The sequence below is a fragment of the Sinocyclocheilus anshuiensis genome, unplaced genomic scaffold, assembly GCF_001515605.1.
Source record: "Sinocyclocheilus anshuiensis isolate Anshui unplaced genomic scaffold, SAMN03320099.WGS_v1.1 scaffold1432, whole genome shotgun sequence".
NCBI classification, from domain to species: Eukaryota; Metazoa; Chordata; class Actinopteri; order Cypriniformes; family Cyprinidae; genus Sinocyclocheilus; species Sinocyclocheilus anshuiensis.
The window spans coordinates 88,425-99,720 of record NW_015546090.1 but is presented as its reverse complement, the minus strand read 5'-3'; the positions used below and the strand labels follow the sequence as shown (position 1 = coordinate 99,720).

At 37.1% G+C, this 11,296-nt stretch overlaps 1 protein-coding gene across 4 annotated transcripts in view; it reads right to left on the bottom strand.

The window, feature by feature from the left end:
• The window catches only part of LOC107700097 (nuclear receptor subfamily 5 group A member 2-like), a 53,156-nt gene that overhangs the window by 12,175 nt on the left and 29,685 nt on the right, over window positions 1-11,296 (bottom strand). For all 4 annotated transcript variants that reach the window (XM_016501618.1, XM_016501617.1, XM_016501619.1 and 1 more), the window contains exon 5: window positions 2,037-2,156. In XM_016501618.1, coding sequence (XP_016357104.1) covers window positions 2,037-2,156 — 120 coding nt within the window. The remainder of the gene's footprint in view (window positions 1-2,036; window positions 2,157-11,296) is intronic.

Below are 11,296 nucleotides of genomic sequence, written 5' to 3'. Positions count from 1 at the left end.
ACACTGAATTATTGAATCACAATATTGCTTTAATAACTGGCAGAGCGTTTGTTTGTTATGCATAAGTCTGTGTTCATGCGCGAGTGTGTTGTGTGGCTGGGCTGTCAGTAGTCTGCTCTGGAATAATAGGACGTAATGAACTGTTTGAGTCTTTGCCTTCTCTCTTCCCAAAGGCTTTTTTTCAGCACCAGCTGTTCATTAGGCAAAATATGCAAACAAGGTCTGGCCCTCCTCCACCCCGCCCCCAACCCTCCGCCAGACCTCGCTAATCAAACATAGAGGCACGCTACACAGAGCACTCGCAATCCAGACAAATCAAAGATAGCGAGCGCTGTGAGCTCTCACAGATCTCCAGATGTGATATCTAACAAACGTTCTCAGATTTCATTGCTCAGAGGTTGCTCTTTCATGGCTCAGGAGGCTAGAAACCACTTTGACACTAACTAAACAAATCAATTTCTGACCTCAAATAGACTCGACACCAAAAGCTGTGAAAGTGGAGTTCTCAGTTGTGTTTCTTTTAAGTATCAACTTTGTCTCAAATGATGACATAGGAAAAAGTATAGAGCTGTAAAATGATGTATATATAATTCAGATAATTTGATATTGGGAGAGTTTGATAAGAAATGCTTGAGTAATACTGAAAAACTTTTGAGATAATTTTGAGACATCAAATATGCTTAATTTGTGTTTTCTCTGTCCTTTAGTTGACTTGGTGGAAATCACGTCAGGAGCCAGATTTGAACCCACGTTGATGGCTGTATAAATTGCCAGAGCATATGAGTTTGTTCATCATTTAATCTCATTATGGTCAAGAAGAAATAACTGAGATGTTTTGAGACATTAAAGATGTCTAATTTGCATTTTCTCTTTCCTTTATATGACTTGGTGAAAATCACGCCAGGAGTCGGATTCGAACTCGCGTTGATGGCTGTATAATAATTCACCAGAGCATATGAGTTTGTTCATCGTTTAATCTCATTATTGTCTAGAAGAAACAACTGAGATGTTTTTGAGACATTAAAGATATTTAGTTTGGGTTTTCTTTTTCCTTTAGTTGACTTGGTGGAAATTGCATCAGGAGCCGGATTCGAACTTGTGTTGATGGCTGTATAATTTACCAGAGCATATGAGTTTGTTCATCATTTAATCTCATAACAGTCTAGAAGAAACGATGTTCTTGAGACAATAAAGATGTCTACTGTAATTTGGGTTTTCTCTGTCCTTTAGTTGACTTGGTGGAAATCACGTCAGGAGCTGGATTCGAACTCACATCGCTCGCTGTATGATTTAATGGAGCATGTGTGTTAACTGCTAGACCACGGCCACGAAAAGTCACTGCTCCGTATCTATGTTATATATATATATCATATCATTTATTATAATTTATCGCCTGTAATTCTCTTTACATAGTTTCGATACATAATCCTCTGATAAGCTGTGAACTCTTTGGAAAAGTTCTCCTGCTCACGAGTCCTTGTGTTTGAGCTGTCACTACAGTTAGAGATCACTTTGTTGAGGAGAGAGGGTGGAGGGAAAAACATAGAATTAAAAATTAAACTCAAGCCTTACTGACAGGCGGACAGAAGCATATTTATTTATAAGCAGTTTAAACATCTTCTGGAAGTGTGTGTGCAAGTGCTGGAGCCGAAGACAGAATTAAAGGTCCTCGTGTGCAGAAAACTTCAGCTGAGCCTGAGGCGTCCATCCAGCGATGTTCCTCAGAGACGACGGAGGTAAATCATACATATCTTCTGCTTTCCCTCCCTGTCCGTCTCTCTGTGTCTCTCATCCCTTCTTCACCGCGATGACTCGTGCATGCTTAACCAACCATTTTATTTATTCGTTGACCACGCACTTGATAAGAAGTCTACAATTGATTATTCTGGCCACATTAGTTTATACCTAAGCGTAATCTATTTTTAATGGAGTGGCCGGGGCAGTCGATAGCACTTTAAAGGATGTTGATCCACACTGGCAAAAAGGCCTGATGAGATCTACGGGGAGGCATGGAGGAGACTGCAGCGGACGCTCACCTGTTGCCCCGTGACCAGGAGGATGGAGCCCTCTTTGGCGTGCATCACCTGCCGGAAAACATGGTCCAGGATGAGGAGTTCACTCCAACAGTTCTGGAGAAGCTTCATTTGGTCATCAACCTGAGGAGAGACCAACAAATGTGTAAGAAGTAGTAATTTGGTGGGCATGTAGGTGGGCATGTTCAGAATGGTTCAAAGTATTGAATTTAACCTTGATTAACTGGATAATCTTTGAAAATGTTTAAAGGGATAGTTCACCCAAAAATTTAAATTGTCATTAATTACTCACCATCATGTCGCTCCAAACCCATAAGACCTTCGTTCATCTTCAGAACACAAATTAAGATATTTTTGATGAAATCAGAGAGCATGCATCGTGGTACTCTCATGAATGGTGGCGGAGACTGCCCCAGTTGAATAGTGTTGTTATTTTTGTTTTCTTTGCGCACAAAAAGTATTCTCGTAGCTTCATAAAATTATGGTTGAACCACTGATGTCACATGAACTATTTTAAAGATGTCCTTACTATCTTTCTGGACCTTGAACGTGATAGATGCATTGCTGTCTATGCAGGGTCAGAAAGCTTTTGGATTTAATCAAAAATATCTTCTTACTATCTTTCTGGACCTTGAACGTGATAGATGCATTGCTGTCTATGCAGGGTCAGAAAACTTTCGGATTTAATCAAAAATATCTTAATTTGTGTTCCGAAGATGAAAACAAAGGTCTTACAGGTTTGGTACGACATGAGGGTGAGTAATTAATGAGACAATTTTCATTTTTGGGTGAACTATCCCTTTAAGTTTTGAGTGATTTCAAACCTTTTTGGGTAAATTGTGTTGTTCTGTAGCAACTGTCCTTATCTGAATCAATATTTTTAGCATATTTAGAGTTATTAAAAAGTTATTTTAAATTGTAATAACATTTCACAATATTTACTGTTTATACTGTATTTTAATCAAATAAATACATTTGTGTTCCGAAGATGAAAACAAAGGTCTTACAGGTTTGGTACGACATGAGGGTGAGTAATTAATGAGACAATTTTCATTTTTGGGTGAACTGTCCCTTTAAGTTTTGAGTGATTTCAAACCTTTTTGGGTAAATTGTGTTGTCCTGTAGCAACTGTCCTTATCTGAATCAATATTTTTAGCATATTTAGAGTTATTAAAAAGTTATTTTAAATTGTAATAACATTTCACAATATTTACTGTTTATACTGTATTTTAATCAAATAAATACAGCCTTGGTGTGCATAAGAGACTTCTTTCAAAAACATTAAAAAAAAAATTATTCCAAAATTTTGACCAGTAGTTTAGAAACAACTTTTCACAATCGATCAATCTCAGATGGATAAAATCAATTTAACATCAAGTTCTGTTGTACATTTTTGTTTCTCATTTAATATGCCAAATATGCCACTTTATGGAATTAAAAAGGCTTACAAATGTCGTTTCTTTTTGATTTTTCAGTCACAAAAGTTGTTGTTCAGTCATTTGAGTGTTATTTCAACCTTCGGCACTTGTGTCTGTGTGTTAGTAGTCAGTAGGAAATCAATATTGGTCTTTAGGTCGCAAGAGGTCATTCTCGTGTGAACTTCACCAAATGTCACTGTTTTTCACCCGCTGTTAATTAATCTGTTTGTCAAGCGATACAGCTTCATTTATCCCTTGTGATTAAGTAGCGTGTTTAGCGTTGCGCAGTTGAAACACTCTCACACAGGAGTTAAACGGCTTCAACAACGCATTCATTGTCACCCTTCTTGGGTTCTCATGGCTCCCTTGGTCAATTATTAAACGTACGAGGTGAAAAGAACACTTTGAGTCCGATGTCGGCAAGAATGAGGAAAATTCGTGAAAACGAGTCCCCGTCTGACTATTCCTCAAATGGCTACATGTTGATTCTCAATTCACTCATGAGAAACGTTTACAAAAGGGTGATGAAAATACAGAAATGTAATGATTATGAATTCTCATGAGAACAGCGAGCCGTGAAAATAATACTTGTGGTTTCTCAAGGCAAAGATAACGTGAATGAAATGCCTCTTGCTATCTTGGGAGGCTCCATCGATATCTGGTTCGGATTGTTTTGACTGCTTGCGGTTCTTGTTTGTGCTGCTCTCATAGTCATAACAAATGCTACGAAATCAATTGAAAGAATGGATTTCCAAATCCGGCAAAGCAAAAGCCCCAGAAAACCAATCAAATCTCTTCTTGTTTGGCATCATTGCATCACTTATATCAACTCTTTTACTGTACAATCGATACTGTATGGCCTAATTTCATAAAATCTCCAGGTTTGAAATACTAGGGCTGCAAGAAGCAAATATATGCATTTGGCATTGTTAACACGTTTCATGTTTCAATTCATGCAAGCCAAAAATGCCCATTCTACAAAGAAACCTGTCATTTAGTCTGTTTTTTGACAGGCGTTCTCATCAAAGGCCTTGCTCCCACATGAGCCTCTGATGCCCGGCGCTTTTGGGTCATCAAACAGGGACGAGGGTGCTATGAGTCAAAGCAGGGGAAGACACTGCAGACCGGGGCCGCTGCCAGAAATACGTCAGATGGGCAGAGAAGGCATCTCTGACCTTTTAAAGTGCGTCTGACACCGCTGTTTCCATGTCAGCTCACTTCCCTTTGCACTGTCACAGCTATGTGTAACTTGGCTCTGAAGTGCACTTACGACAGGCAAGTTACGTCCTCTAACACTGGAGGTAGTGACTTTGTAGGTTTGATACACAGTGGCTATCAAATGTGATCAGCATTCACACTTTTCTGTGTAAATCATTTGTAGAAAATGTTTACTAATTACGTATTTTTCTAAATTTTAACATGGAATTCAATACAAAAATGTAGTAATGTTTTTTTTTTCCTAACAATCTCAAATACCTACAAAGGTTGCTGTTTATTGGGCCTCTTTCACAAAAAAAAAGTAAAAAAATAGTAGAACAAATTTCTGTGTAAAATTTTACAAATATTGTTCATTTTATTTACTATTCTTAAAACTGAATTTGAATGCAACAATTTAAGACAGAATGTTTTTACAATTTGCACAGAAAGTATGATTGACACAACTGACACTCAAATACTTACAAAAGTTTTCATTTATTGGGCCTCATTAGCCAAACATGAGCAGAATGAATTGTGTAAACTGATTGTAAAACTACTTGTGCTATTTTTAAATACTATTAACTCTGAAAATTTGACAATTTACTGAAAAAAAAAAAGTTTTGACGCACTATTTACATAAAAAAATAGTGCCTTTATTGTTACAATATACAATGGCTATCAAATATGTACGAAAGTTTATGTTTATGGGATCTTGTTCGTGAAATGAGTAGAATTAATTTGTTTCGTAAAACTACTTTTACTATTTTTAAGTAATATTCAAACTATTCCTAATTGAATTTGCCAATTTATGAAGGAATGATTTTACAAACAATTTGCAAAGAAAATAGCATCACTGTTAAAATATACAGTATCTATCAATTACATTGTACGAAAATCTTGACAATTTTAGGTTTATCATTCAGGATTGGGCTTATTTTCATCATTTTGGCTTGATCATTTTAACAATTGTGGGTTAATCATTTTTACAATTTTGGGTTTATCATTTTGATAATTTTGGTTTTATCATTTCGACAATTGTGGGTTTATCATTTTGATCATTTTGGGTTTGTCATTTTAACAATTTTGTGTTTATCATTCATGAAACACAAGAAGATCAACTTTTTATTTAGTTTTTTTACAAACAGTTTACACAGGAATGCATTGTGCTAATGTGTATTAAAATTATAATATGTATATATCACCCAGCAACCCTGGAAAATATGCTATATTTGAATGTTTTACACTGTCATACAGTTGATGTGATTAGTATTTTTTTTTCCTGCGTGGATCACAGGAATAAACTCAGGCAGACTCACAGATTGTAAATTCAGCTGTATAATCATGACAAGCTAAAAATAAAATGGCAATCGGGTGTTAATGTTTATCTAGATGAGCTGGTGGTGTAAGGTGCTGGAAAAATACCTGGAGGTCAGCCAAATAAAAACACGCTTATTGATTTCAGTCCAGAAGCATTCAATTAGGAATCTGAGCTTTTGTTTGACTGAATAACAAGCGATTAAACATCAAATCTGTTGATCTACACTGAAATCTCACAATACACAAATTCCTCTTGCATCCCTCAGCAATATAAGGTGTGCAACAGCTAAAACTCAGATTTTTGCGTTTATTCATGTGCTGTGCTTCCAAATGTTCAAAATCAGAGCTTTTACTTTTTCTCTTATGATAAAAAATGCATATCCTCCAAGAAACCAATTTAATTTTTTACGGTCATTCAGGCATTGCTAGATCAATGTAGCGATCAATTGCTGAGCCCCCATCCTGCTCCTAAAGAAGACCCTAAGACCCTGTCTGCCTCAACGGCACGTTGAACGACATTAAGGATATTGCCAAATGAATGTACCATGATTATTTGCAAAAGTTTTTATTTTTTAATTTTTAATGTAAATTATGTGCAAATATGTCTCGTTGCATATCCAAAAGTAATATTTATTCATCACTGCCTGAAAGGGTTGATCGGTGATAATAGAATACACTCCAAATTGCCAAATACAAGCTTTTTTTTTTTTTATCCCACACGGTTTTGGTGGAGTGCCACAAGCATTGTTAAGGCGCGAGTAACGAGCTTACGCAGCTGGAACTGCTTTTAATAAGTATGTTTTTGTTGTTTTTGAAGTGCCCTAATGAACAGATTAATAGAATCTCCTTGAGTGCCCATTAATGAACAGAATGAGACGAATGATTTATTTACAACTAAAGGCAGGCTGTGAGTGTGCGGTCCACAATCAAATTTGCATAAACACGAGGAAGGGAGAAAAAAAAGATATGAGGGGTAGAAAGAAAATAAATCCCATCCGAAATCTTTTGACCTCTTGGATGTGGATCAGTGTTGCTGGTCGGTGAAACTACAGGTGAGGTTTGAAGTGCACTTCAATGGTGCTGTCAGGCGGTGAGCTTGGAGTTGTCTTCTGTGGACATCTGTTCGCACGCTGCTACACGCACTTCTTTTCTGCCAGGCTGACAAATAGTATTTGATGTTGGATGTTTCCCTTCTGTTGGTGATATTTTAAAGCAGTTTATATAAGAAAAAAATGAGCAAAATAGATCATTACATGAAGAGGTTTTTAAGGTGCTGCTAAGGTGTTTTGGGTGGTTGTTTACTGGTCCAATCCAAACAAGACATTTTTCATGAGTATATAAGAATAAGGTCCCTATTTTTTTTTTCTTCTGTTTAATTTCTGTTTAACTTTAGCAAGTCCGATCGTTAAAGCTGGTTACGTTTACCATCGCTCAGCGAAATTTCACGTCCAAAATCCTGTCATTCTAATAGGAATCAAGAGTTTCATTTCAGGGTGAAAAATGTCAGATTTCGCTCGTGCAAATTCACCATGCTGACCAACAAAAAGCTGCTTGGTTTGAAAGTGTAAGCGATGCTTTATACATTTCGCATTGCAATGTTGGGGAAAGTTACTTTAAAAAGTAATGCATGTCAATATTCTGTTACTCCATAAAAAGTAACTAATTGCGTTACGTAGTTACTTTTTATGGAAAGTAATGCATTATGTTCCTTTGGCATTACTTTTTTCACCTAAGCTGGGCTTGCTTATTTATTTTTAATAACAAAAACCCAAAGGTTGTATTATTTGGCAACTGTAAAGGCCCTTTCACACCAAAAGTGAAATGAATAAGCCTCAGGCTAAAGGAAGTGTCTCTGCACTTACTCCCAATTTCTCTCAACACAGGGACAGGACAGCTGTCAGTGAATAAATGGGAATACAAAGTAACTGGCATTACTTCTTTGAAAAAGTAACTCCGATATTTCATTGTAAATTTAAAGGTAATGTGTTACGTTACTAGTTACTCAAAAAAAGTAATTGATTACATAACTCATGTTACTTGTAATGCATTTCCCCAACACTGATTGTGACGACGCGATGCCTCAAGAAATGTAATATTACTATTACTATATAAATCTCTCAACAGCAAACCACACAGTTTAAGGTATCAATAACGTCCGTAGCAAAAATGGTAACAAAAGTTGAGTGCCTCATCTCTTTATCAACACTAATAGTTTTTAGAAACCTATAAATGTACAGTTACACTCATGGGAGATAATCTAAGTGTCCCCGAATCCCCAGAGGAAGTGCTAACAATTTGTGCTGAGGTGTCACATTCTGGCTTCCTCTTTTGCCGTCCCGTGGGAGCTGATTTGATGTGCTTTGGATGCTCGAGACTGAAGGGCCTGGTTTATTTGGCCTCGCTTTTCACTGATCTTGTGGAAATCTCCCGGCTTGTTTATCATGGCAGGGCCTCTGTTTGCTCTCTTGCTCTCTTGTTGTCAGGGGGTCTGATAAGCACTCTGGGACTTTGAGCAGGTGGCCACCAGCCGCTGCGGCCACATTGCTTCATACCCGTGCTCCTCTGAGGGAGCTGCCTGGCATCTCACTCTCTCTCTGGACTTATTTTAGAGTCCGATGTTGCTTCATATGGAATAGAGCCTAGTGAAAGAGCGTTGTGGGAGTTTTAATTTGTACTAATGTGTATTAATGATCTATAATTAAGACAAATGGCTGACCATATTCCAGTAACTGGTGTGTTTTAAAGATACAGTTTACCTACAAATTAAAATTGTATTACTCTGTTCCAAACCTGTATGACTGTCTTTATTTTGAGGAACACAAAAGGAGACGTTTTTAGCAGCAGCTCTTTTCTATACAATGAAAGAATCCAGGAAGGGCATAAAAGTGCTTTAATAGTCCTAAAGTTTCCAAATAAACTCCACAATTATTGAGCTTCTCTTAAAGGGATAGTTCACCCAAAAATGAAAATTCTGTCATTAATTACTCACCCTCATGTCGTTCCAAACCTATAAGACCTTCGTTCATCCTCGGAACACAAATTAAGATATTTTTGATGAATTCCGAGAGCTCTCTGATCTTTCCGTAGACAGCGAGGATATTACCACGATCAAGGCTCAGAAACGTAGTAAGGACATCATTAAAATAATCCATGGGACATCAGTGGTTCAACCGTAATTTTTAACCGTAATTTTTAACCGTAATACTTTTTGTGCGTAAAGAAAACAAAAAAAAAACAACTTTATTTAACAATTCATCTCCTCCGCGTCACCCTAGCGCCATTTTGGAGAGTATCACATACGTAAACAATGTATGCAATGTATGTATGCGGATACGTTGTTTACGCTTTGATCTGAACATAAAAAACATATCCACATACATATGCTGTTTACGTATGTGATATTCTCCAAAATGGCGCTAGGGTGACGCGGAGGAGATGAATTGTTGAATAAAGTTGTTTTTTTTTTTGTTTTCTTTACGCACAAAAAGTATTCGTAGCTTCGTAAAATTACGGTTGAACCACTGATGTCACATGGATTATTTTAACGATGTCCTTGCTACGTTTCTGAGCCTTGATCGTGTTAGGATCCTTGCTGTCTCTGGGAGGGTCAGAGAGCTCTCAGAATTCCTCAAAAACATCTTAAATTTTGTTCCGAAGATGAACAAAGGTCTCACTGGTTTGGAACAATATGAGGGTGAGTAATTAATGACATAATTTTCATTTTTGGGTGAACTATCCCTTTAGGTTGAGAGGGCATTTATTATGTATATATAAATACACACACATTCAGTATATATTTTGAAAATATTTACATGTAGATACATTTATATATTTATATTATTATATTTTATATTGTATATAAATATATTTTTTATAAATCACATACGTAAACAATGTATGCAATGTATGTATGCGGATACGTTGTTTACGCTTTGATCTGAACATAAAAAACATATCCACATACATATGCTGTTTACGTATGTGATATTCTCCAAAATGGCGCTAGGGTGACGCGGAGGAGATGAATTGTTGAATAAAGTTGTTTTTTTTTTTGTTTTCTTTACGCACAAAAAGTATTCGTAGCTTCGTAAAATTACGGTTGAACCACTGATGTCACATGGATTATTTTAACGATGTCCTTGCTACGTTTCTGAGCCTTGATCGTGTTAGGATCCTTGCTGTCTCTGGGAGGGTCAGAGAGCTCTCAGAATTCCTCAAAAACATCTTAAATTTTGTTCCGAAGATGAACAAAGGTCTCACTGGTTTGGAACAATATGAGGGTGAGTAATTAATGACATAATTTTCATTTTTGGGTGAACTATCCCTTTAGGTTGAGAGGGCAAAATTTTTAGTTTTTCAATATTTTTTACAATAAAAGCTATTATATGACTTGAAAAGAGTTAGTAAAATAGTAATATAGAGCAATAGCCGTATGCACCACTTTTATGGCGAATGGCCAAAAAAATGCTTTCATTATGGAAAATCGCAGCTAAGATTCTTCAAAATTTCTCATTTCGTGTTCAATGGAAGAAAGTAAATCACAAGGGCTTGGAATGACTTGCGGGAGAGTAAATTAAATATTTAAATCCGAAATGTGTATTTTCAAAACTGTGTACATTTTTAGGTGCAACGTTATTAAAATGTGCTCAAGATGTTCAAAAGATATGTTGTGTGTGGTGTGTTGCAGCAGTCTAAGAAAGGCTGGATGCAGAAACCGACTCTCAGCAATGCGAACTATCCATGCTGTAATCTTGTCCCAGTGATGTCGTGTCCATGGGACACATAGATTATGTAGGCTTTCACTGTGTGCCTGACAGCAATGTAAATTGAGATGTCATAAAATATCTTTGGGAAAACATTTGCATTCCTTGTAGTAGCTAAATCTGTGAAGACCTCATGGTATTCTTTCTCTGAGTGTCTCTGTGAGGGGGGATAAACAGATGCCCATAATTCATGTGTTAGTGTGCAGGTGAGCAGGTTTGGGACTCGTCCAAGGCTAGCAAGTGGACACCGAGCAACTCGATGGAGTGGCTGGCTGATGCTGGTGCTGGAGGAGGGGTGTTTGATCGATCAAAATGGGGAATAGAGATTGATCAGTTCCCACGTTGACCGCATTAACACTCTCCCGAGTGTGACTCTTGACCTGTGAAACACCCAGAGTTTGATCGGAGCCCCTCAGCAGCCCCTCATCATGTCATCCCACAATAAAAACAACACACATCGGCATTCAGCAGAGTTTAGTGGGACATGTCAAACATCTCAGGACATCACAGAGATGAATGAGACTATAAATGCTGCTTCTAATTAGTGCTCAACCCATATGGGTTTTTC